At 35.7% G+C, this 26,044-nt stretch overlaps 10 protein-coding genes across 14 annotated transcripts; 3 read left to right on the top strand and 7 right to left on the bottom strand.

The window, feature by feature from the left end:
- Positions 1-32: 32 nt before the first annotated feature.
- LOC104732159 (uncharacterized) lies at positions 33-1,073 on the top strand. Its single transcript, XM_010451696.2, has 3 exons — positions 33-304; positions 455-555; positions 638-1,073. Exons 1-3 carry the CDS (start codon positions 244-246, stop codon positions 947-949), a joined length of 474 nt encoding a protein of 157 aa, XP_010449998.1. The 5' UTR covers positions 33-243; the 3' UTR covers positions 950-1,073.
- A 200-nt stretch (positions 1,074-1,273) lies between these two features.
- LOC109129044 (uncharacterized) lies at positions 1,274-2,045 on the bottom strand. Its single transcript, XM_019236594.2, has 2 exons — positions 1,779-2,045; positions 1,274-1,461 (listed from the first exon to the last, which is right to left on the bottom strand). The coding sequence occupies exons 1-2, from the start codon at positions 1,973-1,975 to the stop codon at positions 1,398-1,400; spliced, it is 261 nt and encodes an 86-aa protein (XP_019092139.1). The 5' UTR covers positions 1,976-2,045; the 3' UTR covers positions 1,274-1,397.
- A 3,012-nt stretch (positions 2,046-5,057) lies between these two features.
- Positions 5,058-7,519, bottom strand: LOC104732132 (two-pore potassium channel 1). Of its 3 annotated transcripts, none has more exons than XM_010451660.3 (3): positions 6,882-7,519; positions 5,536-6,463; positions 5,058-5,457 (listed from the first exon to the last, which is right to left on the bottom strand). In XM_010451660.3, the coding sequence occupies exons 2-3, from the start codon at positions 6,459-6,461 to the stop codon at positions 5,292-5,294; spliced, it is 1,092 nt and encodes a 363-aa protein (XP_010449962.1). In that variant the 5' UTR covers positions 6,462-6,463; positions 6,882-7,519; the 3' UTR covers positions 5,058-5,291. The 3 variants fall into 3 exon arrangements, with proteins under 3 accessions (XP_010449962.1, XP_010449970.2, XP_010449977.1); XM_010451668.2 differs by having other exon boundaries at positions 6,789-6,939; XM_010451675.2 differs by having other exon boundaries at positions 6,676-6,914.
- On the bottom strand, positions 7,519-8,116 carry LOC104732122 (uncharacterized). The gene has a single exon (XM_010451652.3). It carries the CDS (start codon positions 7,972-7,974, stop codon positions 7,666-7,668), a length of 309 nt encoding a protein of 102 aa, XP_010449954.1. The 5' UTR covers positions 7,975-8,116; the 3' UTR covers positions 7,519-7,665.
- Positions 8,117-9,559: 1,443 nt separating this feature from the next.
- On the bottom strand, positions 9,560-11,829 carry LOC104732111 (uncharacterized). Its single transcript, XM_010451644.3, has 6 exons — positions 11,454-11,829; positions 10,659-11,007; positions 10,489-10,573; positions 10,290-10,376; positions 9,909-10,154; positions 9,560-9,805 (listed from the first exon to the last, which is right to left on the bottom strand). Exons 1-6 carry the CDS (start codon positions 11,597-11,599, stop codon positions 9,729-9,731), a joined length of 990 nt encoding a protein of 329 aa, XP_010449946.2. The 5' UTR covers positions 11,600-11,829; the 3' UTR covers positions 9,560-9,728.
- Positions 11,776-15,685, top strand: LOC104732103 (uncharacterized). 2 transcript variants are annotated; one of them, XM_087488845.1, is made up of 7 exons: positions 11,880-12,997; positions 13,142-13,233; positions 13,318-13,440; positions 13,591-14,370; positions 14,487-14,706; positions 14,814-15,338; positions 15,406-15,685. In XM_087488845.1, the coding sequence occupies exons 1-6, from the start codon at positions 12,703-12,705 to the stop codon at positions 15,296-15,298; spliced, it is 1,995 nt and encodes a 664-aa protein (XP_087344971.1). In that variant the 5' UTR covers positions 11,880-12,702; the 3' UTR covers positions 15,299-15,338; positions 15,406-15,685. The 2 variants fall into 2 exon arrangements, with proteins under 2 accessions (XP_010449937.2, XP_087344971.1); XM_010451635.3 differs by having other exon boundaries at positions 11,776-12,997; positions 14,814-15,685.
- On the bottom strand, positions 15,669-18,013 carry LOC104732089 (pectinesterase QRT1-like). 2 transcript variants are annotated; one of them, XM_087488852.1, is made up of 6 exons: positions 17,880-18,013; positions 17,308-17,689; positions 16,723-16,918; positions 16,427-16,630; positions 16,100-16,335; positions 15,669-15,999 (listed from the first exon to the last, which is right to left on the bottom strand). In XM_087488852.1, exons 2-6 carry the CDS (start codon positions 17,667-17,669, stop codon positions 15,852-15,854), a joined length of 1,146 nt encoding a protein of 381 aa, XP_087344978.1. In that variant the 5' UTR covers positions 17,670-17,689; positions 17,880-18,013; the 3' UTR covers positions 15,669-15,851. The 2 variants fall into 2 exon arrangements, with proteins under 2 accessions (XP_087344978.1, XP_010449917.1); XM_010451615.3 differs by lacking the exon at positions 17,880-18,013 and having other exon boundaries at positions 17,308-17,819.
- A 1,285-nt stretch (positions 18,014-19,298) lies between these two features.
- Positions 19,299-21,956, bottom strand: LOC104732078 (transcription termination factor MTERF9, chloroplastic). The gene is made up of 5 exons (XM_010451604.3): positions 21,383-21,956; positions 21,202-21,274; positions 20,938-21,095; positions 20,160-20,852; positions 19,299-20,070 (listed from the first exon to the last, which is right to left on the bottom strand). The coding sequence occupies exons 1-5, from the start codon at positions 21,662-21,664 to the stop codon at positions 19,753-19,755; spliced, it is 1,524 nt and encodes a 507-aa protein (XP_010449906.1). The 5' UTR covers positions 21,665-21,956; the 3' UTR covers positions 19,299-19,752.
- LOC104732057 (uncharacterized) lies at positions 21,955-22,923 on the top strand. The gene is made up of 4 exons (XM_010451587.3): positions 21,955-22,260; positions 22,351-22,400; positions 22,495-22,576; positions 22,668-22,923. The coding sequence occupies exons 1-4, from the start codon at positions 21,996-21,998 to the stop codon at positions 22,712-22,714; spliced, it is 444 nt and encodes a 147-aa protein (XP_010449889.1). The 5' UTR covers positions 21,955-21,995; the 3' UTR covers positions 22,715-22,923.
- Positions 22,762-25,841, bottom strand: LOC104732068 (putative WRKY transcription factor 20). Its single transcript, XM_010451595.3, has 6 exons — positions 25,443-25,841; positions 24,892-25,056; positions 24,277-24,772; positions 24,038-24,194; positions 23,784-23,939; positions 22,762-23,538 (listed from the first exon to the last, which is right to left on the bottom strand). Exons 1-6 carry the CDS (start codon positions 25,623-25,625, stop codon positions 23,031-23,033), a joined length of 1,665 nt encoding a protein of 554 aa, XP_010449897.1. The 5' UTR covers positions 25,626-25,841; the 3' UTR covers positions 22,762-23,030.
- Positions 25,842-26,044: the final 203 nt, after the last annotated feature.

Below are 26,044 nucleotides of genomic sequence, written 5' to 3'. Positions count from 1 at the left end.
TTACAAATATAGCCCTAAGCATATCCTTCTCCGCCGTGCCAATTGCTAAAAATCGAATCCGGATCCGATCCGGTCCGAATCGCATCAAACACCACCATCATCAATTTTTCCCCAAGCTTTAACATTTAGGGTTTCCCCGTAAATCAATCAGGTGAATACAATTCAAATCGAATAAAATTCAAAATTAGCTTTGTGTAAAATTAGTGGGCTATTCGGAGAATCCATGAACGTTGTTGGTCTTCAATGGATACTTCTGTAACGCACACGAATCTTCCAAAGGTAGAAGACGATGATGATGAATGGGGTAAGTAACTCTCTTTCTCTTTTAATTTCTATTTTCCCGGATAAATTTTGGGTTTTTTTTTGGTTGGGTGTGTGGAAATTAGGGTTCTTTGTGTTTATGTGATCGGATCATTGTTTAAATTACGAGATCATTTTTTGATTTGGGTACCAGACAATGATGGGTTTGTGATTCCAAGCTTGGAGATTGAACAAGAGAATGTTAATAGTAATGATTCAGAAGCTCAAACATCAAAACCTTCTTCTACTCCTAAGGTCAGTGTTTTGATGATTTCTATCTCAGAGGAGGGAGAGCATCAAATTGTTTGTAACTCCTTTTTATTATCTCTCTTTGCAGATTAAAGATGAAGAAAATAATATTTACTTAGGACCACATGGAGCTCCTCCTTCGCAGCCTCATCATGATGGTAGTAACAACATTACGAGCCGGAAGCAGCGGTTTAAGCAGAAGCTCAAGGAAGCAGACGAGAAGATGAGTGTCTCTGTCTCCTCTGGTCGAGAAAACAAACTGGCTAACTTGAGAGAGCTTGTAGGTGGTGGAGGTCTTGAGAAAGGAACTAACCACATGGCTAAAGGTGGTGGTGTTTCAAGAGACTGGCTTGATCCACATTGCCATGAATCTCAGTTCGAGAAACGACGACATCTGTAACGCTCCCTTTTGAATATGTTTTTTTTTTTTTTTTTTTTTTTTGAATATGTTCCGACCACATCTGTAACGCTCCCTTTTGAATATGTTTTGTATCAATCAAATTATTCAAACACATCTTTAATGATTAGATTTGCTTTTTTTTGACACTTTGACCAATATATACCAAAATATACCAATATATTGGTCAAAGTGTCAAAATTATATTAACGCATATATTAAAGAAGGAAATGTAATCGTTAAAGATGTATTTTAATAACGCATAAATAATTTTTTATATATAGGTTTTGATTGGAAATTATATTGTTTATGAAAAGCAAGCCTCTATTTTAGAATGGTTTTTTTTATTGAACATCCACGAAACAACAACACTTCTTTGTAAAGGAACACTAGTGGTGTAGTAAAATATAGTGATATGACTATTGGTCTCTACTGCATGAATCTCCTTTGATCAATTTCTCTTTCCTCCAACCTCAGTTTCCTCATTGTACGTATTATTCTTCCCATGTAAATTCCTGACCATGTACAAAATACTTGAAACTTAGAACAAAGCAAAACTTTTACTATTTATGTATGAAATTTCAAGACATAAGTGTGACAAACATGAGTGTTAATTCGGATCAAGAATCCACATGTTACCTATATGTGTCATAACATGGAACGGTTTAGTTCTAAAGGTTCAAAAAAAGATTTAAGCCTTTTGAAGTTAGTCTATCATACCAACCAAACATGCAAACTTTGTTACCACGTTGCAAAGAGGATTGTATGGTACGGTCTAGTTCGATCATATGTATCAGTAAATTACAAAAGAAGTAATGAAAACAAAGTGTACCTTGAATTGGTTTTTGGAGGGGTAGGACCACCACATTTGTTCTTACAATGTTCAAAGCAATTTCCATCATAATCGCTGCAATCGCGAGAACAATACCGAAAGCAACCTATCCAAGTCCTTTCATGTCTTGCTTCTCCTCCTCCTATCGCAGCCATCATCACCAACATTATCACCATTATCACAATCAATTTTGCCATTTTCTTTTTCTTTTGAAAACAATCTTTTCTTTTGTTTTGTTTTTTTGCCTTCTGATGAATCCTTAGGTTCTATTTATAAAATGTTTAGTACATTTCTATAGAAAGTTAGTTTGCTGGTCAATTTGAATTGGTTTTCTAACAAATTTGGATTTGAATACATCTTAAATGATTTTTATTTTCTACTTCAAATAAAGATTTCATCTCTCTAGGTAAGATTTAACAAATCTATATATACATTTTTTAAGTACATTTTGAATTCTATCTTTCTATTTGTACTTATTTACAAAGTTAATCTCTAAAAAATTTTCCAAAACTAGATTTATTTCAGATTTTGTTTCCTAAATATTTTACATTCCATTCCAAGTTTCCAACTAAAAAAATTACAACAAAATAAATATGGAAACATAAACTAAGGTATATTTAACCACATCTTCTATTGTGTTTTGAATATATTCAATCTCTTAATGAGATTTAGGAAATTTGGAAATTTGATAGATTTTAGGGAAGTTGATATGATTTATAGTAAAATTCTTTCAAATCCCACCTAAAACCATGAGATTTGGATATATGTATTTTTAACTAAACAAATCCTCTCAAATCCTCCAGTATCCCTAAAACTTATTAAAATCCAAATCCATATTTTTGAATAACAGTGGATTTTAAATAACAATTTTTGGGTTCACCCCTAAGGAGAACCCCTTTGTCCACTTTAATTAAAGCAATGAGAATGTGACATGTCATAATATATTTAATAACTTATTTATTCACATCTTTATAAAATAAGGAAACAAAATATGTATACATTATTATAAAATTAAAAATTCAAACCGCTCTTTTGTAAATCCAAACCGGTATATAATTTCATTCTAATTGTAAAATCTAAACCCTAACCATCTCATTTGTAAACCCAAATCCACATATAATTTCGTTCTAATTGAAAAATCTAAACCCTAACCATCTCATTTGTAAACACAAACCGACATATAATTTTATTTCAATTGTAAAATCTAAACTTTAACCACTTCATTTGTAAACCCAAGCCGACATATAGTTTTGTTTTAATTATAAAATCTAAACCCTAACCACTTCATTTGTAAACCTAAACCCACATATAATTTCATTTTAATTGTAAAATCTAAACTCTAATCATCTTATTTTTAAACCTAAACCGACACATAATTTTATTCTAATTGTAAAATCTAAACCAAGCCAATATTTAAATTTCCTTAAATTAAAAGTATACAGAATTTATTTCCTTAATTTGTTTTGCATTTTTAATTTAATTTTGATTTAAATTTTAAATAAAATAATATATAGGAGATTCTGATTGGTTGAAAATGAGGAGGTGAACAACAAGGTTCACCCTAGGAGTGAACCTAAGTATTTTTCGATTTTTAAGTAGACTAGGTAACAACCCACACCATGTGCGGGATAAATCGATTTAAAGAAAATTATTATAAGTAAATTATTATCCTAGAACCAATATATGTTTTGTATCAAACATAATATGTAACTAAAGTTTTTTATTTATTTATTTAAAGCTACGTTTTTCGTGTAAAAAATACGTTTTACCCGTGAAATCTTTGAATGTGTAAGAGGTTTTATGGTAGAGAAAGTATTGATAAAATGTTACTATTTATTGCAATATGTCTTGTGTGGTTTAAAAATCAAATTCATATCTTCTTATGCTTTATCTTGTAATCACAACAATTTTGCATGTTTCTTATATAACCATAACAACATATACTAAATTACTCTGTAGTTTAATTATTTAATTTTATTATATGTTAGTAACAATCGGTTTCTAAACTAATTTTTCTGAAGATAATCTAATTTATTGATTTAATATTTTTGATTAGGCTATTTAAATCATTTGAGTTAGTCGGTTTGTTAATATTTTCTATAAATGATGGATTATTACAAAAAAAAAACATTATGAAAAATTAATGAAATTCCAAAATCAATGTATTCGTGTAAGAATACATTTTACCCGTGAAATATGTGAACATGGTAAAGAAAATATTTATAAAATGTTAAAATTTATGGCAATATATATTTTTGTGTGTTTTAAAAATCAAATTTATATTTATGATTTATCAAGTAACTATAACAATTTTGCATATTCTACTAATCACTTATTTTAAATATATTATGATTTTTTTGGTTACTAAGTTTATTTATTATGATAAGGGTTACTGTCTCATTCCTTTTTAATAGCACATAGATGAATATACAATTAGAACGTATATTCTTATTCGGTTATCAATATTTCCATTTTTAATGAATAATCACACAAAATGTTGAGATTAATTAGTTTACATACTTAGATATATATAAATAATCACACATCATGATATCCCCTAATTTGTTGTCATTTTTATATTTATTTATGAATATATATATATATATATCTACATTTATTGAGAATTAAGTTTTTTTTAATGAGTTGGAGATAATTCATGGGTAATATACTTCTTTTTATAATCAATTATAATAACTATTGAAACCTTGTTATTTAAATTATTATGATAATAATACTAACATAAAAATATCATTTTGTTTTTATATGATTTTGTTAATAAGTTATATGTTCTTTATTTTTATTAACTTTCTATTAATTGATATGTTTTTATAGCCATTTTAGAATATTTTACTTATATTGATTTTAAGAAATCAATATTTATATTAATTTTAAGAAATTAATATAATTTTGACTAGTATATTTGTAAGTAAATTTTAGTGAAATTTTGCCTTACAATCGAATTTGTGTGAGAAATGATAACATATCTAATTATTATTCTGTTAATTGTTTTAAAAATAAATACAATGGCATAGAGCTGTAATTAATTAGAAAATGTAAGGGTATTTTGCTAAAAAGTGTCATGAGCTCTCTGGCGGCGATACATCAGTTTTTTCTCAATTATGCTTCTCTATTAATATATAGGGAATTTTTAAATCACTAATGTCAAGTTGAATACACATACTGGAAATTTCAGAGCAATTTAAAACCAAATCTTTACGTCCTGTCCTTTTAATCATCCATTCTTTGGTGTTTTGGGGGGAGCTTTTCATATCAGATCAATAGTAAGTAAAGTCATATATGTATATATATAGTCGTATAGAGAGATGTACTCAAAATTTTACACTCAGCATCAAGAAACAATCATAAAGGGAGAGTATTGGCATAACATTCATTACAAACTCACAGAAAAATACAAATCAAAGTTTCCAAAAAGCTCTTCACTGTCTTTGCTTTTCCTGTTGTGTGCATATATATAGCTTAACAAAGATTCTCATTCTGACATGATACCGACGCTTACCTTTGAATCTGAGACGTCGTCTGAGCTAGAACGATGTCAGAAGTTGTTAAAGTTCCGGATTCATCGTAATCCAGTTGCTCGAACTCTTCCATTATCCCAGAGATATCTTTCTCATCAATCTTTCCCATTTCTTTCAGTTTATATAGAATAAACTCTGCAGCTCTGCAACACACAAAAGAAAAACATAAGAAGAAGAAGAAGTAGAGTGAGACAGAAGAGAGAATATGTTTGATGTCTTACCCAACGACTCCATCTTCATCAAGATCAGCTGCTTCGAGATCATTGTTTGTGATTCTTCTTGTCAAAACCCATTTCACTAACGCCCTCTGCTTGTTTTCTGTATTTAGCTCAGCCACATAGAGGAAAAACTGAGCCAAACAAATGGTGCTCGTCAAGATCCAAAACACAGCGAACAGGCGTCCTGTTCCCGAGCTAAAGCTCTTATCACCATAACCCAATGTCGTAACAGTGGAACAGACGCAGTAGAAAGCGTCGATAACCGGCATTTTCTCAACCATTACAAGGAAAATTATACCAACAAGGATGAGGACTACAAGGACAAGGCATGTAGCATAGCATTTGTATCTCAACTTATTAGTATGCAGCTCCTTGAGAATCTCTGTTGGACCGAAGCTTTGACGCAAATGGAAAGCCCTAACGAGCAAAGTCTCTTGCTTCTCCACTAGATAATCCGCTGCTTTACTCAAAAGGTGACCAACGAGGACCATTCCAGAGAAGACAAAGGCACAAGCAAGTAGCCTTGAGGCAGAACTATTAGGGACAAGGTCACCATATCCAACGGTTGTCATCGTGACTATACAGAAATAGACAGCATCCAACACACCATTGGTCTTATGACCGGCGATCTGGTCTCTCACGAGGTAGAAACAGAGAGTACCAACGGTTAAATATAAAGCCAAGAACATGATCACTCGCCTGAGGTTAAGGTTTAGATCAGTGAACATTGGGATTTTACTTGGATTTGGAGGTGGTTCGTCGATTTTAACATCATCACTGTACATACAATCACCACGAGGAGCGCTTCTAGAGCGACGCAATCTTCTTTTCCTTGAAGAAGAAACTCTTGAGCTTTGGTTGAAATCTTGAGCCATGGTATCTACCTTGTCAGCTGGTAACAAGGGCGTATGAGCTGAATCATACGACATTTCTACAATCAAACCAAGTAAACTATATAAGATCTGCCAGATCAATCAAAATGTCTTGTCAATTCACAGAACTAGAAACTGTAGGAGCTACATCGATTGTCAAATTTAAGATGAAAATTTCGAAACTTTATAAAGCATATCCATGAAACAGAGCAAATCTTAGAATAAGGTGAAACGAAAACAGCATTCCAAAATAGATGACACAAAAACTTACAAACCAAAACTGACATCGTTTGTGTAAAAGATCAAGTTCTGAGAAATCAACAAATGGACTAATTTCGCAACAGATTCTTCCCAGAGGCAAGAAACAGATTCTAAAGATTAGACCTTTAACAATGAACAGGGACAAGCTGTGTGTGGGGGTGTAAAGAGTAATCAGACAGAGACAGAATCCGAAACTGAAGGAAGATGAAGACATACCCAGAAATTGTAAGATCGAAATCGGAATAAGCGGTGTGGTCTGATCTCACAGTTGGCCAATTCTCTTGTGTGCTTACTTCTCTAATTTAATTTTAATTATCCTTGTCATGCTTAATCATATGCAAACTAATCTAAATTTTTATTTAATGTCATTCCATTACTCAGATGATTAGAAAAAATAATTATAAATTTATTCATTTTTTATAAGATACCCATTTGAATATTTGATTATTAATCTCCGTTTCAATAAAGCTGTACCTGTACGCCGACCCCAAATACATAAATGTGGTTCATGTTTTTATAATCTAAGTTTTTAATTCTCGATCGAGACTTTAAAAAATTGTTAGTCCCCTGCATTTACATTTGACCAATAGTATTGTGTTCATGTGAGTACTAGCTGGCAACCCATGAAACTATGAAAGTTTCAATCCGAGTTTAATTAGTTCTATTTCATCGCTTTTTAAAGAAGAACAGATGTAACTATTAGATGAATATAAGTCGATTGATCACACTTTTTAATGTTAATGATAATACATTATACATCAAAGATTTTGCTAATGCACTCATGATGATACATATATATATATATATATGTGTAAATTGCATACTTCAAAACTTCCTCAAACACAGCTAAATATAACACACAAACTGGATTACTAGGTGATGATCGATATACATAATTATAATTTGACATAATTATAAAACATTCTAATTATCTTGTAGACTCATATTGATAAGAGGTCGGTAGAGAGAGACATGAGATCATCCAACACCAACATAAACCTTAAAGCTGATCAGGCCAGAGAAATGATTCAATTGCAAACATCCTCTTGTCTTCAAGAGATCCTTCGAAGGAGAATCCGTATTGTTTGAGGAGCAAGTCTAGGGTGAGATCATCCATGGCTTCATAGTCTGACTTGGAGTATTTAGGGTAGTGAAGAGGAACTTGGAATCCACTTGGGAATTCTTCTTTCTTCATCATCTTTATGATTTTGCTGCGGGTGCTTTGGCAGTTGTTGCTCGTTTGATCCATATGGTTTGAGTAGCCGAACATTTGAGTGAAAGCCGAAGTAAAGAGCAATTTCATGTCCATTGATCTTGGTTGATATATCAAGATTTACAATATTAGGAAGAAAAATAAGTTTTGAAATAAAGATTAATAGTAGAGGAAGGAGAAGAAGAAGAAGCAAACAAGCTTAAGGCAAAAAACCAAAAAAAGAAGCTTAACACAAGCTCAAACTCAAAGGCAAGCGTGGAGTAGTGTAAAGGCAACCAAACACTAGTGCATATATATAGGGCGACGCATAAGACATAAATGTTTTTGTCCGAAAAATAAAATAAAATATATATTTGGTCATCTGATCGTCATTAAAGTTGTATTTATTTATTTTTATCATCAAAACTATAGTAAGTAATTTTACCAACATATAAGCTGTGTTAGAATCATGGACTGCGAAGTAAATAAAGTACTTCTTGTTCTAAACCAAACTTTTTTTTCCTTTTAATCAACAAAGTACGATCGTAAGTTCGTAACGACTTATATTTATATATATATATATATATATATATATTTTTTTTTTTTTTTCGTAACGACTTATATTTTGTTGGTAACACTAAAAAATAACAAAGATCAGATGATTTATTAGCTGAAAAACTAGTTGCGGTAGTTTTACATGTACAAATGCTATTACAAATTAATATAAGAAGGTTCTGGAGGTCTCATATGGCCTATGATGATTTTTCGTCTCTCTAAGATTGATCAACCGAACAGATATACTGTATTAGGAGCTAACTAATATGTAGCACAAGTGATTAGAAATAAATCGGACGAGAAAGTCTGTCCTAATCTAGACAATAATGATTCATCGACTTGAAAATGTGTCAGTTTATCAATCAATTTGTCCGACCTTGAGATCATAATAAATCTAAAATAATCCGTCACAATGTGAATGAGACGGGTGTGAGCATCATGCACCAGACAATGCATCAGCCAATGATGATTCATGCACTGAATTTTTTCATTGTGCGGCTAAAGAACAAAGTGGTTGGAGTAGATTTTTGTGTCTTGGTGTGCAAGGAGGAAGTAGGTGTAAGCATTTAATATTTCTATTAAAGAGGGAGGCCCCCGTTTTCTAACTAAGACAATCGAATTATTTGGAGCCATTCATATGAGTTTCGTGTTTGTGTGGGTGGTATTGATGATGTGTCGCCCTCTCTTTACAGTTTCATTACAATTGACAAATATCTCTCTTTTTCCAGCAATGCTCATCGTTTTTAGTAATAAATTTTAGGTGTAGATTTAGAATTTTTGCGTGCTTTGTGTGAAATATAAGCTGTATTTTTGAGTTTTGTCTAGCTGTGAGACTTGAGGCCTACTCTGTCCGATTTCCTCAACTCAAATCCAACACTGATCCCCAAACCCAATAATAAGGCTAAGTGCAGTCCAAAAGAATTCAAATTTAAGTCCGGTATGGATTCTGTAGTTGAATCGAACTCTAAACCAAACAAGATCTCATTCTCAACCAACTCATTGGACATAGAGGTGCTTCAAATATTAAATTTTCTTCCAAGCTGTATTTTTCACCTTTGCATAAGAGAATAACATTGTTCACAAGAATCAATACTTACAAAAGTACAAAAAAAGTGAGAATAATTTCAGATACTAAAACTAAATCCAGTGAAAATAAATAACCTGACTTTATTGTGCTGTTGTCAAAAAGTAGGTATATTCTGAGAATCACTTGGGGTGCATTAATCAATGTTTTTAAAGGTTTCAGTGTAAGAAAAGTTCGGAAAAAAAAACAAGCTCTATGATTTCATTTGGATCATCAATTTCCACACAAGGACTTAATTATTAGCTTGAAGAGTCTTCTGCAGGCAAACCGAAACAACAATCGGACCAGCCAAGTCCCCCAGCGCGCACCCTGCATTTAAAAGAAAACCATCCACATCAATAATGTTCCACAAAAGTGAAAGTTCTATCAAATTATATGTGCGGTTCCAAACAACCCGTGAGGGTGAGCTTACCGATCCATTGTCCCGTGGAGGGACGGATAAGGCATGAGCATATACCGGCTCCTATGGCAGCAAACAGTAAGGACGCCCCACATCTTACTGTGATACCCACAACTTTGTTTCCGAGATCCTTGGCTTGCTCTGTTACCACGACTTGTTTCTCTTCTTCTCCCACGGGTTTAACATTCGGGAACACACATCTGTAGATTTCAATGCCTACTTGAACTGCCCATGATGCTGCAACTCCAAGGAAGTGTCCTGCATAAACACAGCCAAAGACATAACATGCATAATATAAGCTTCAGGAGAACTAAACAATGTCTGATATGAAATAGACAGGGTACTTGATGGGAAGGCCTCGAAGAGTAGAAGACCAGATATTTGTTACTATACCTCTAAGAGTTGTTTGGCTGACTTTAAAGATGTATACATGTGTGGGCAATCCTCTCTGAGCCTTGCGTAAAGTCGACTGAGGGACATCTGCATGTATATATATATTTTATTTATCCACTCGATTAGTTCACCGACCTAAATCTGTCTACAAAGTTTTATTATAACGCAATGGAAGCAAAGTAATGAATAATGATGTTACCCTTTAGAAGTTTCCATGCCATACGCTGTGAGACATAACTCATAGCCAGCCTTTCAAGGAGTCTTCTAGTGGTCACAACTGTGGTCTGTATCATAACACCAAAGTTAGCGATTTGAACCATGACATAATGAAGCAACTACAGATCAAAAGAAAGATCTGGAAAAACTAACCTCACGGGCAATTTGCTTTGCTGACTTTTTAAGAGGAACAATCAAGTCCGGGCGGCGGCTTTCTTCTTCAGCATTGTTTAGGAATTCATCATCATCCTCTGAAGCCGTTTTAGGCTCCAAAAGAGGCAAATAAAACATCAGGAGCGATCTCACTGTCGTCATTGCAAGTGCCCTGAACTCAAAGGCCGAGAAAACTGGTTTTGGCTGGATATTGTATTCCTTGGAAGTAGAAAAATATGCACGCGGTTCACGCTGCAAAACATCAGCAGATATTTTACGTATAGCACCAAGGTAGTCATCATCTATTCCAGCAGCCGCATCACAATATGCAACTCGAGGCTCAAAAGAACTGTAAACATTAACAATTTATGTCATTGACACAATCAATGCCGCAACAATACAACCAATGATGCTAATCACCGAGACTATAAATTACAAACAGAGCTCGTAAAGCCCTACACACTCCTTGACATCAAAAACCATATCTAGGACTAATCAATTATATTCAAATCTCACCACAAGAACCCTATACGTCAAACTAGATTGCAAAATACCATCTTTACTAGTAATTGATATAGCCTTGGATTGATGTGATACTTTTCTCAATTAAAAAACACAACCTTTCCTTATTCATTCGAGAGTGGATAGAAGAATATCAATTAGCTTTTCAAACCCTAATCAAGAACAAAAATCACTAAAACTAATCAATCCAATAACCAATATTGACGACACGATCCAGTGGAAAAACAGAGAAAGCCGAAACAGATCCAAATCAGAGAGAATACAGAAACATACCCGAAGAGAAACCTAGAAGCGAAAGGAGCAGTGGCGGCAGCAGAAACTGCGGCGGCGGAGGCTGAACAAATCGAAGATGAGTGGAAACTGTGTTGATTGGATTTAGATTTCTTCAGTAGATCTAAAACTATAGCTATTCCCGCCATTACTACCAAGCCAAACTCGATCGAATTCTCAGTTTGTAATTAATCTTCGCTTCTACTAATTCAACTTGTAACCTTCTTTCAATTTAAAAAAGAACTAATTTTTTTTCCTCGAGAAAAGTATTGATTCTCAGAGTTTCTTACTTCTCTGTTTCTCGGGTAGGCAGAGAGAGAGAGACGAGCTAAGACAAGACAGAGAGAGATCTGTTTGACTTCTCGTTAGCTTTTTGTCCTTTATATTTTTACGCCCATTAAAGGCCCATTAAAGGCCCAATAAGGTTCTGATATTTTCGTTATTTCGTAGTTAATGCACATTTTTTTCTCTTCTCTTCTCTTCTCTTCTCTCTCTTCCTTCACCAAAGCAGCTGCCTTTTTTGCCAAACCCCTGCAACTCTAAGAGAGAGAGAGAAGAGAGATCATCCATGGGAATACCTTATTTTCTTCAAGTTTACCTTAATCAGAACTCGTTTTCTTCCTCTTCATCTCCTGTTTTCATCTTTCCCTTCTTCAAATCTTCCAAATCGATCGTTGATTTTGTGTTTTCGCCGCTGTTCTAAGCTTTCTTAAAGTTCACCTTTTATTTTTTTTGTTCTGTACAAAACCATAGAGGAATCGGTGAGATGCCCATTTCGTCTTCGTCATGCTTAAGTTGATTACCGCAGTCAAAGTTGTATCTTGGTCTTTGGCGGCGCTTTCGAGCTTAGATCAGTGTTTCCACGGCGTCGTCTCTGATCTTTCCACAGATCTTCCCAACTCTCCCCTCACTGGGTTCTTCTCCGCTTTCTCTAATCCCAACTTCTTTTTCGTTCGGATCATTTGACTTCGAGGATTTTAGCTGAAAAGGATGTTAATCGGAGTTATGCATTAGAGTTATTTGCTTTAGGGTTTCCACGGCACAAGGGATTTTAGTGGGGTATTGTTTTGGTTAAAGTTTAGGTTTTTAGGGGTTTCCACGGTCTTTGGTATATAGAGATTGATTTGTGAGATTAAAGACTATAACTTTGAAGAACTGGTATCGATCGATGGATGTTATCTTTCAGTAGTTAGTTCTTTTATCTGATGTGAAGAAGGGTTTGATGCTTGCGGGATCATTGTCATATTGAAAAATGTGCGAGAATGATCATTATTTTGTCGAATGGAAAGAGCATTTTGTCTCACAAGAGAGAGGGAACCGTGTTGTTCATTACTTTTTGAAGGATTCTGCTGGTGAATCTATCTTAGCTGTGATTGGTACTGAGAGAAGTGTTAGACACATGTTCTATGTTGTCTCTGAGGATTTTGTGCGTATTTATGGTTCCGAGAATTCAATTCATGCTGGCTTTAAATGGAGGTCGAGAAGAGAGGTTGTAGATTGGCTCACTTCAATGCTTTCTAAGCAAAGTATACAAGGAAACTGGTCGAGTACGCATTTATCTTTATCATGTACCATATGTGACCATTTTTGTCTGTTCAGTGGAGAATTAATGAATGCTTCCTTTATGTGGGTCTCTTGTAGCTTTTTATAACCGATTATTTTTGACGCACTTGTTTATTGTTAATTTACAGAGTCACCAATACGTGAGTCAGGAGAATCTAATGGATCTCTCGAAATTCCAAGCAATGGATTTACTGCTCAGCGAGCTCAAGCAACTGAAGAGGTGACGTTAAGCTTCTTATTGCTCCATACAATTGTCACTGCATCTTACTCTCCTGTAATATTGATGGAAAATTCTCTTTCACAGGTCCGGCTTCCCATAAACTTGAGTGTTCACAGTTGGGAGATTATGTGGTCTGGAGCTTCTTGGATGTGTGCTAAACAGCTCAAACATTACCCATCATTTTGCAGGAATGGGACAACAATAGGGGTAAGTTGAAATCTTGGCATTGGTGAACTTTTGATTATGTCCTTTCCTTGGAGGTGTAGTGCATGCATAATTCGATATATGTTGAATCTGTTTAGACCTTGATCTGGGAATACTAACTTGAACTCGTATTTTCTTCTTTTGGATTTTCAGGTTCAATCTTTTGTCTTTGTCATGAGCAAAGGGGAGGATCGGTATGTTGCATATCTGGAAGATATGTATGAGGACAAGCGTGGCCTAAAAAAGGTCAAAGTGAGGTGGTTTCACTACACAAAAGAAGTGAAGGGTGCAGTTGCTCTCAAAAACCCAAACCCAAAAGAGGTTTTCATCACCCCTCATTCACAGGTAATCAGTGCAGAATGTGTTGATGGTCCTGCCACTGTCTTGACCCGTGAGCATTATGAGGAGTGTGTGTCTTCCTTTCCTAATTCTTTATTGGCAAGGGTACACATGTGCTATCGGCAACTCAGGAACAGCAAAGTTAAACCATTTGACTTGAGTAAACTGCGCGGATATTTGGACCAACCGATTATGTCTTGCTTAAGTTCTATGGAGCCTGGTCCTGTAGACTGTGCGATGAATATAGAGGATGATGAAGAAGGGAGTGAGGGTGAGAATGTGATGGTTGGTGCTGAGAGAAACAAGAAAAAACGTGAAGGAATGATGTCTGCCCATCTGTTAACAACTTATGAATCTTCATGCAAGAGACTCAAACTTAATGCCTCAGGCAAACTATTTACTTTCCCAACCGACGTTCAGAAACATCCTTGTTACAATGGAGTGATTAAGGCAGATGCAAAAATAGAGTTTCTGTGTCAAGATAGCGGTATTAGAGGCTGCTGGTTTAGATGTACTGTCCTGGAAGTATCAAGGAAACAGGTAAAACTCCAGTATGATGATATAGAGGATGAGGATGGATATGGAAACCTTGAGGTATTTAGTTGCATCCTCAGCCATTGGCTATTTAAATTTTGTTTCTGGATGGAATCTATTACAATCTTCTGTTTGTCACCTAATTATTATTTTTCTTTCTCATTTGTTTTGAGTAGGAATGGGTGCCGGCTTTTAAATCTGCTATGCCTGATAAGCTTGGCATGAGGTCGTCTAAGCGGCCAACAATACGGCCTGCTCCTCCTGATGCTAAAATAGTTGACTTTGATCCTACAATTGGTGAAGCTGTTGATGCATGGTGGAATGATGGTTGGTGGGAAGGTGTTGTAATCGCCAATGAAAAACCTGAAGCTGAGGACTTGCAAATATATATCCCTGGTATGATTTTAGTGTGTTCCTATTTTCATCTTCTGTTCTAGTCTCTAGTTGCCTTTACTTTCTCCATCTTTCCCTTAGTGTTGACATGTGTATTTTTTTCATGTTAGGGGAGAACTTATGCCTAACGGTGCTCAGGAAGGATATTCGAATTTCCAGAGACTGGGTGGGAGACAGCTGGGTTGGTATCGATCCTAAACCCGAAATACTCGCCATAATATCATCTGATATTAGCCTGGAAATTAAGCTCTCCATGTCTTCCACTCCTGCAAAAGATGCCAAGGCTAAGCCCATTGCTATGCCAGATATTGTTGAGGAGGCAATACCTGAAGGCCAAAAAGCGGACAATTCCCTTTTAGGAGAACAGAACAAAGAGCATAAAGATGATGGGGTTGTTAAGGAGGATGATGGAAGCAGACTTTCAAAAGAAGAGAACAAAGAGGTTGGAAGTAACCAAAGTAAAACCTATGTCAACCATGAAAATACCGTGCAGGACCACAAAGAAGATGATGTTACCCTTAATGATGAGAAGCCCCGCAAATCAGAATCAGTCTTCACCCTATCAAAAACTACTACCACGCTGGTGACAACGTAAAGATGCTTTCTTGAAGTCATATATAATGATGGTAATTCTGGTACGTGCCACATCTCTGGAAACTTTGATGTTTCTTTTATGTATATATAAATTGACATGGTTTGCAGAAAAAAAAAGTGATTCTGGGTTTGACTTGGTTGGTGCTGAGGAGAGAGGAGTAGGTAAAGGTTGTATAGAAAATTGAAGAGGCATGATTTTGGTGGTTGCATTTGTTTTAACCGATCATCTAAGCATAGGATTATTTGGTACCTGGTTATTGTAGGTTTTATTTATGCAATGTTTATTAGGAAAAAAGGCAATCTATTTGTGTTTTGCATATTTTCACAAAACTTCTTGTAAACTACTTTGTATCAGCGTGTAAGAAATTTCGTTTATCTAAAACCAAAACCTGGGTTTCATTTGATTTTTTATTTGTTAAAACATGCAGATTCTAAATCACTCTGCTCAGATTCAAACTAATTACAAATGTAAAATAGAGTGTAGTTAGGTCATCATCTCCTGTTAGCTAGCTGGACCACTGTGACCTTTTTTATGTCCGGTTAAACAAACGGATTTAGAGTCTCAGCCATTGATTTCCATATATGAACTCTCTGCTCAGAAAAGGCTTCACTTCAGCTCTGGTAAGAGTCTTCGTCCACGGTGCTCGGCCTCCTCTCGCTGCCCCTCTTCCCCTGCAATTGTACTCCCCAAACATCGCCGTCCTGCACAAAAAAAAAAAAAAAAACGACTAATCGTTATGTTGTTTGCAGACAGAAATGCTTGTAGACATTAGAGATGACTTTTCAATTTCGAGATCTTTACCTTTGCCTCTTAGGGTCTTGCCAGTCACTCCAGCCCACACGAGTGATAATATCAGCTATGAAACAGTTGGAATAAACAGTTCTCGAGTAGTTACCCCAAGCTCTTCCGAGATAAACCTTGCCAGTACCATTGATGTCACAGTTCACAAACGAGAACCCGGTATCTTCAGTCGGTGAGTCTCTGTGATGAGCCGCGATCGCGCCAACCGTCTTTGCGGTTGAGTGGATATGACAGTCCTGTTGTTTACCAAACACCAGATGAGTGTTTCACAAATGGATTTCGATACGAGGGATTTAAGAAGGAAGTAAATGGCTTTTACGGTTTTACCTGATAAAGTGACTTCCCGTTGCCAAAGATGAAATCAACATTTCCTTGGATATAGGATTGGTAAAAGAAGTGAGATCCATTATCATCAAAAAGAGTGTCTTGTGATCCCAAAACCCTAACTTTATAGAACACTGCTTTGTCCCCTGATACTTGCAAAGCCACCGCTTGCATCCCACTTTCTCCCGCCTCTGCCACCACCGTGTTCTGCCTCAATCCAAAAAATCACAAACAATTTTTAAATACATAGAAAACAACAACGCGTATAGAAAATATGAAGAGAGGGTTTATAAAGGGACCTCAAAAGTGATGGCAGTAGCGCAGAAGAAATTAGACTCAATGAAAACAGACGCGGTTCTCCAAGTGCCGAGTTCGTTACCATTGCTATCGAGGTCTGAAGCTTTATCGTTCCAACTAATCACCGTCTCTTCCACACAACTCTCATTACCTATGAACGAAATGTACGGTTTTGATCTCGGCACTCTCACCTTCTCCCTGCAACAACAAAGTATATAATTAAGCACATACCAAAGCTTAAAAGAAACAGAGTATGTAATAAAAAGACAAGAGAGTCTTAAACAGACAAAGATTCTTATTTTATGGTTTTTACGGACAAAGATTCTTGAGACCCACGATCTAACAAAAATCATCTGTAATAGAAAAACTACCCACGTACCGTAGCTTATGCTTAGATGATTATATCCCACTAACCTAAGAATTAGCTTCAACTGCTATCTTAATTTTTTTTTTAAACAACTTACAAAAAAAAAAAACCATACTCTCAAAGACGTTTCTAAAGATTAAAAAACATAAAAAAAAAAATAAAGAAAAATAAAAGAAATCAGGGTTTGTGTCTGAGATCAGAAGCTTGATTTATAAGTTACCTGTAAATCCCAGGAAGAATGAAGATCTTAACTCTCTGAGAATTGGATTTAGGAACCATATCAACAGCTCCTTGAACTGTAACAGAGTCACCTCTACCGTTCTTATCAACCACAATAGTTCTCTCCACGCTCGTCGCGTTCTTTGCGTTTGCGTTAGCGTTTGTGTTCACCGAGTTACTCTTATCCTCCTTAACGCTAAAAATCCTCCTCTCTAGTCTCCCATTTTCGACAACTCTAAAATCTGCCCAACTTATGTAATTCCTCGACTCTTTACCCATCTGTAACGCACACGAACTCTTTAAACCGAGCATTACCCCAAAACAGAGCAATACAACGGCGGGAATAAAAGCTTCGAGTTTCATGGTGAATGAATGTGTTCAGGCTGATACCAAAAACGAAAAAGTTAGAATTCAGAAGAAGAAGAAGAAAAGTGAAGAAGTGTGGGGGAGTTTTTTCGTGTTGTGGGATATAAAACGTTTTAAGGTTTCTTCCTTCTCCCTTGTTACGTGGGAGTGGTGAGAGTTAAAAAGAAGAAGAAAAAAATAAATAAATAAAACTTTGGCAAAGTTTACGTTTTGTATTTCTTTATTATGGTTTTCGTTGGGGAGTCTTTGGAGGTGAAAGGTCGTGTGAGAAAGATGAGTTTAATAAATACTAGGAGCCTCTCCAGTCTCCTCCCTCTCTCTATGTAATTTTTCACAACTCTAACTCCCATAAACTCTGCCATCATCTTCATTATATACATATCCTTAAGATTAATTAATTTTGTGGGTTTTAACCACATAGGGAAATATTAATAATGTTGATAATTATCTCTCTTTTTGTTTTTAATTATCTTATTACAAATTATTGATTATTGATTTTTGTAACATTTGTAAATATAAAAATTATCACATTCTTTTGTAAGAATCAGTCCATAATTAAATACAAGAAATATTTTCGAACACTTTAATATATATATATAGATGATGATGTGAGAACATATTTTAATAGGATAAGTTTAAACATACAGATTCTCACAATGATTCTAGAATATTTATTTGAATATGTTCATTACTAAGATTAAAAACTATCATATGCTGGAAAAGAATTGTCATCTCGTAGTTATGATTTTGTGTTTATTTAAAATAATTTTCTCCTGATTTTTTACTATTTATTTATGTTAGTGTTTATCAATAAAAAGTGGTATTATCTATAGATATATATTGTAATAGTAAATATATTTATAGGAAAAAAATAAAAGTTTCTGTAATAATTAGTTTAAGAAAATATTAATATTTTCTTTTTGACAATCAAACATTAATTGTGCTACATTTTATGTATGTACCTTGAGTGTCTGAAATGTCATAGACTGATTGTTTTTGGTATCACGTTATACTTAGTTTAGTTAGAGATGTCTATAGTCCAGATTACAGGTGAATATTGGTTTGAATACTTTTTCTATCGAATTATAGAATAATTAAGTAATGATCAATTCAAGTAGATATGTTTTTTAAGATACTATTTTGCCATTAATATTTCACTATTGTCCAATTTGTTAAACAAATTTAAAAATATTATCTAAAGGAACTTATGGGAGAAATTAAGTACGTACATTTGGAGCATATTAGATAGTAAAGATGGGAGTCATTGCAAGTTGTTATGGTAACTAGAAAGTAAAAAATAAAAGCTTTATTGGATAAGATTAACAATTATGAATCATCATCACCATCTTTCTCTTCGGTGCACAGGAAAGTAATAACCCAACTGAAAATGAAAAGATGATGGCAAATTAATTAACTAGAGGGGTGATTATAGAACTGTAGATTTACAAACATGGTTTTGGCAATTAATGTTTAATAATTTCTTAAGAGTTACGTTTACTCATAAGACTAACGTGTTCATCTGCAAACGCAAAGATGGTTTATTTGGTAATTTTATTCAACCCCCAAGTTCTTTCACAAAATGAAACGACGCCGTTGTCAAAAAAAGTAGAAAGTAAGAAAACACAGTGAAACTCAATCTTACATCAACTTGAATCTTTCCTTCAACCTCTTGTTTGCAGAAGGATAAAACATAACAATACATTATAAGATGTTCTTAGTATTTAACTATATATATACTAGGCCAAAGAATATTTCCTACACATAGATTGTGTTTTATCTTCTCGATGATTCACTAGAAAGAAGAGGAGAAAAAAGAGAGTAAAACTTTACCACAAAACATTGCAGAACTTGATGAAATGTAGACAAAACCTGGTAAACAAATATGAAGTCTGCTGCTAAGCCTTTCTTTTCCTGAATATGTTTCAATCTTGCAGAAACCGTGCATCTCGTTTTACCAGAAGTTAGTGGTCACTCACAGGTTCTGCTTATGAACCTCTTTAACCGGATTTGAAGCAAGAAAGTAACTAAACTGTTGACTCGTTGTCGGTAGTCAGAAAACAAGAGATTTCCATCATCACTATCATCCTCTCTTCTCATATTTGTTTGCAAACTCCTTGAGTAACAGCCTCTGGCGAAAGGCAAGATACTTATCCACACTAGTTCCAGCCCATTGCTGACAAAAGCTTTCATCATTTGGAACTAATGAGCTAAGAGGGAATGGCCCTTTCCGCACTTTCTTTAACTCAACCAAGAAGCGATGGCGCGGACGTATCCTTTGATCCAAGGACAAGCTCAAGTACATTGGGTATTTGGTCAGAATGTGCACTTCATTGTTGAGCTCATTGACCAAATACATATACTTAGGCTTTAGATTATCTTCTAGTGAGAGAGACAAAACCTATTAAGACCAATTTTGAGCAGTGTTATGAGAACATGTATTGTAAACCCGGAGATTAAGTTTGAAGAAGTCTCAAGCAATATACTAACCTGTGTAAGGCTAGTCAAGACTTTCAGAATATCAGAATTGCACATCCCAATGCTCCTAAGGAAGTTGATTCGAGGCAAGAACCCGTCATCAATACTGTAGTGAAGAAGCTGCGGATGTTTCTTCACCATCTTCACTACGCTGTCTCTAGGTGCTCCTAACTCCTTGGAGAGAAACATGTAGCGAGTGTTCCATGTTATATCAAGCCGCTGAACCAAAATCTGAGGGCTAAGTTGCACGACTTTTCCAACATCGGTTTCGTTTATCCCAACCTCTTCGATCAAATACCTTATCGTGGGTCTCAATGAATTCTCTACACTGTAAGAGAACAGAGACGGGGTAGCAGCAACTATCTGTCCTATTTTGGAATTAGGAATTCCAAGACCCATCAGAAAGGAAATGTGAGCTTTGAGATTGTTCTCAACAGTGTATTGAAGTATCTGTGGTTGTCTCAAGAGCATTCTCTTGATATCTCTGTGTTTAACACCGACACTCAACAAGTAATCAAGTCTCTCTTGCGCTGATAACACATTAATCTGAAGAGATGGCATGTGTCTCTCGTACATTTGAACAAAGTGTGATTCTTTCAGACCAAACGTGGTCAAGTAATCCAGAAGTGGTACCCATTTTGGATCTAAATCGATCTCTTCAGACAGTCGAGGGTATAGTTTCTCCACATCTTTCCTCGAATTCACCTAACGAAAACGTAACAACAACTAAGTTCCTTTCTCAAACTCTATATTTTGTCTTCACCAGAAGACTTTAAAGCAAAACTTTTACCTTTCCTCGACCGTCCAAACGCCAAGACTCTTTCTCCTTCTTCTCCTTCTTCTTCTTCTCAGAGGAGACATTTCGACTAATGCCTATATCAAGATCGTCTTCATCAGTCTCGCTTTCTTCAGGCGTTTCCCAACTTTTGACGATCCCTTTCTTCCCACCTTCACAAACAAATCCAAATCAATACCAAAAATCAAAATCTCAAACAATATGTCAAGATCTATAGTAAAAGCTTTCAAGAATACACACACACACACACACACAAACCTTTCTTAGCAATTGGTTGTTTCTGTGACTTTGGCTTCTTCTTTTCATACTCTGCAACCTCAGCGAAGTCATCCTAAAGACACATAAAAACCCCAAATTTCACTAAATCAACCAAAGCTAAATCCCCAAACCCATTAATCAGACAAATTCATAAAATAGAAGAGAAAGAAAGGAAACTAACATTAAGTAACCAGTCATCATCATCACTCTCATCATCTAGCTCTTCTTCTTCATCACTATCATACGGAGATAAGGTTTGCCCATACCTAGACTTCTTCTTCGGATTGATTATCTTCGGGTTAGAGTGAGCGTACGATACGACGAACCCACGAGTCTTTCTACACCGCCGCCGTCTCGTCTCCGGCGAACATTTATCAGAACCCACAACAAAGAGAGGTGACTCCGACGGAAGAGTAAAGAGAATTCGAGGGTTTATAAAACAGTATAATGAGAAACCCGCCATTTTCGGCAGAAACGTAAAAAGAAGATAATGTTCGTAGAATTATCCAATTAGAGTGATAGCGAATATACTCTAAAACCCTAAATCCACACACAAAAAAAAAAAAAAGTTTTGTTTTTTATTTTCTCAAAGGTGACAACTTTAACTTTAGCTTCATACAAAAAGACATTAATGGCGTTTACGGCGTCGTTTTGAGATTTTTTTTCCCCAATTCGCTGAGCCACACGATGGTTTTTGTGGTTGGCGCGAACCCGACCCGAAATACGTCGACGTGGCCCGTTTTATTTACATCTTCAACGGAGAAATCGAATTCTCTGGAGTCGTAACGGTGACAATGGAGGCTTATGCTTCTTCTTCTTCTTCATCACTGTGTCGAGTTCCATCTCTGTGGACCGTTGGATCAAGACCAAGTCAGATTAAATCTACGGCTAGTTTCGTATCTCCGGGAACAAGAAGAAGAAGAAGAAGCGACGGCTTGATGATGATAAGTAATCGACGGCGACTCAGAACGTCGTCGGCGGCTCTAAGTGAAGTCGTTGACACGGTGGCAGAGACAGGCAAATCGGAGATTACGTGGCAGATTATAGTTGGAACTATTGGTAATTTTAGCTGATTAGTGATGTGATTAATAAATTTTAAAAATCTGTTTTTTTTTCTTCTTATGATTAATCAAAAATGGAATCTTGCAGCTGGAATCATACCATTCGTTGTTGCAGGTGTTGAATTCAGCAAAAGAATAGTACGTGTGACTAAAACTATAAGATCATGTAATTAAATTACACAGTATATTTGGTTTTGGTAATAGTAATTGAAAATGGAGTTTTTGGTTTCAGATTGCACAGAAGAGATGTGAACAATGTGGAGGAACAGGACTTGTTTTTAGAGACAAGAAATATTTCCGTTGTCCTGAGTGTGGTAACTTGGATTTATCTCTTTCTTTTACAACTTTTGAAAAGTAGAAAATTTTCAGAACGAGAAGCTTTAGTGTTTTTGGTTGGTTTTGCAGGTGGGTTTCTTCCATGGCAGTCATGGAGAAGATTCTTTACAGGCTGATGATGATCTCTGCAATGTTATATAATCTGAAAGCAGGAAAGGCAAAAAACACAAGAGGAGCAGATGTCCTTGAATACATTTTAAAGATTTGTGTTTTTTTTTTACAAATATGTTGGGAGATTAAGACCAGTAGTATCTCTATCTCTCACTCTCTATCTTAGTGTGTATATGAATACATACAGCTATATAAGATCATATATTACAGAGAAGAATGTTGTTCCATTCCTAACCTAAGAAGAATCAAGATAAAGAATGGAAGTAAGGAGCCTTTTTGTGTTACTGTGGTTGTTGGCTTGTGGAGGGAGACCATCCTCATCTAGGGACCAGATTGTATTCTCCCTATGTTATGTGGACATGGGTAAGAAGAGGAAGAGATGTCACCTGTTTGAGCCTCGTGTGTGGTTTCTCTTGATCCGTTATATTGATGATTTATACCGGCGTTTAAGCTATTGCCATAGTAGGATCCCATGGGAGGTCCATGAACAAACCTGAATCCAGCAGTTCCATTGGTTTGAGTTTGGTGTAAACATTCAGAACGAGTATGTTGTTGTTGCTGATGCGGATGTGGATGCTCATTTGATGTATGATCATCAGGACCGCCAGATGCGATTCCAACACCTAAGTCGAGGCTGATTGTGTCAGTGGTCTCTTCTGTTCTGAATCTGGGCACTGACACGTCATGATTGTTGTTGTTCGACCTTGCTGTTGGCACATCGTGATTGTGTTTGCCTTCGTATGTGGTTATAACAGCTTTTGGATCGTGTGACGCTCTCTCCACATGTTTTCTCACTGGACATCCAGTAGCCGTGCATTTGTAATAGCTCCTGCATTATCCCAATCAACGATACATGAAAATTCCAATTGTCATACCTCAACACATTTGCGCAGAATCAGCTTGAGCATCGTGATATATGAGCACTTGACTTTCATTTTCTAACCAAAGCTGTATGTTGCTAAACTAGAGTTTTGCATAGACTCTATACTTGTGGCTTAAACTTCTCGTTTTCTGCATGCATGATTCAAAGAACTAGAGCTAGACTTGATTCTTTTGAAAATGCTTTGTACAAACCTGGGATTAGGGTTGCCCCTTACAACTTTCTGGCCATATTTACGCCACCTATAACCATCATCCAATATGTCAACTTCACTCAGAGTTTGAACAACAACGCGAGGTTCTCTTATTGGTTTAACTAGTGGAGTTATTTCCATTGCCCCATCCAACCTCCTGCATTGAAGTCACAAGAAAGCAACCAGTTTGTGAATGTAAAACACACATTTTCGAACCTAGTAACTTGACTGAAACCTTTGTTATGATTCTAATACCTTCGTTTTGAGATTGGATCATTGTCATCCATGTCATCGTTGTTCTTATTTGACATCGCAACGTCTCCACCATCGTCATTTGCAGAGACAGGAGATACATCTGGATTACCGTTTTGCTCAAGAGGAGGAGACAAGTTGTAGAAGTTAGACGCTTTCTCTGTAGAGTCAAAGGAACAAATGAAGTTACACACGTCGAAGGAAAACAACACAAATGTGTCTTTAGTTTTCTGTGTTCTTACCATCTCGGCCGTTTAAAGAAGAATGCTTGTCCAGTCTCTCTTCTTGTGCAGGCATAACAAGACCACCTGAGTTTCGCCGACTAGGTTGAGGTTTAGGATGGTCATGTGTTCCTTTGTATATAATCTCAGTTATGAGTCCATCATAAGACCTTTCGAATAGCTTTTTCACTTCACAATTAGGATGTGTGCACTTATAATAGCTCCGTGGGAATTCACTTCCTTTCACATGTTTTTGACCGTACTTTCTCCAGTTATAGCCATCATCAGCCAAGATATACGGTGCACTTGCTTTGGAATCGTTTTGAGATGTCTGAGCTGATTCATCTGGATCAGATCTCTCGGGAATATCAGACAGTGATGGTGTTGTCTGATGAGGTCGACTTGTCTCAGTTGAGGAAGCTGCAACCTCAGTGAGTGAAGATGGTGAGTGTTTGAAACTATGGCTTTGAAACTGGAGTGGCGATTCACTTGTACGCTTGTCTAGCTCTGCACAGAACTTGAAATCAATAAAGATTTTTTTTTAGACAAACCACAGGCCAGAACTGATTATTCATAGCAACTAGAAAATGGAGAAAAAGTTCAAAGTCCATGGAGCCTCTACTTTAGATAGTTTACCATTTTGGAAGCAGGAGGAGGAGGTCTAAACTCGAAATCGGTAGAGTGTTGCTCTTGGAAGATATTCTGATGAATTGTACTACTACTACTCCCTCTATAGGGACTCGAACTAGCATGAACTGCTTGAGGCTTGAACAATGAACCAGTAGTAGGAGAAGGTTCTGCCTGTAACATTAAATATATGAAAACTCCCATCAGCAAACATATATAATGAAACCAACAGTCTAAAATAAAACTTAGACAACCAAATCTTGTAGAACAACAATGAGACAATGCAGAAGAAGAAACAGAATCTCAAGGCAAAGTTGGGAAACAAATCAGAGTAATTGTTTTCATCTCTAAATGATAAAAATAAACAAATAAGGAAACTCAAAATGTTTTACTCAGTGGGGAACAAAAAAAAAAGAAACAATCGAAATCTTCACTAAACAAAAATAAAAGAAAAAAAAAAAATTGGATCTTTAAAAACTGATATTCACAATCAGTCTCTCTCGACACAAAGTGAAGAGAAAGAGAAATAAAAAAAGAAAGAGGTAAAAAAAAGTAACAACCTTGATGTTGGAGAGAAGAACAGGAGACTCGAGAAACGAAGTAGGACTTAATCCAGGAGGGATAGTGATACAAGACGATCTTGAGATCGGAAGTTTCGCCGGAGACATCAGTTTATACCTCGCACCACCAGCACAATCGCGTCGAAACTCCTTGCGATGATAAGAAACATCATCTGGGTCCATTTCAGACAAGAGCTTCTTTAACCTTAACTAAAAAAGAATTGTAAAGAAGAAGAAGATAAATTGTCTCAGTGAGTGAGGGGAAAACAAAAGAAGTTGACTTTGTTGACATCTTGAAATCTAAAGGACCATTCTTTGTCTGCTTCTTTCTCCCAATTTTATTATTATTTCTATTTTGTTAATTAAAAAAAAAAAAAGGAAATTGAGGACCTTCCCACAAACGACAAAAAGTTAGTATTGTCGCTACTTTATACTATACTAGAATCGGATACAGCGCGGGGGAATGATCTAATGTTATTTTAGCGGGTTCCATTATATATGATTTTATTATTAGAAACATAACTATCTTTTACATGTGAATATTTGCGATTGTATACAATTTAAAAGAACAAAAGAGAGTGAAGTATATAGTGAGACATTAG

This window comes from Camelina sativa, chromosome 2 (genome assembly GCF_030686135.1).
Source record: "Camelina sativa cultivar CO46 ecotype springtype chromosome 2, ASM3068613v1".
NCBI classification, from domain to species: domain Eukaryota; kingdom Viridiplantae; phylum Streptophyta; class Magnoliopsida; order Brassicales; family Brassicaceae; genus Camelina; species Camelina sativa.
The sequence above is the reverse complement of the archived record's forward strand: the minus strand, read 5'-3'. Positions and strand labels throughout refer to the sequence as shown.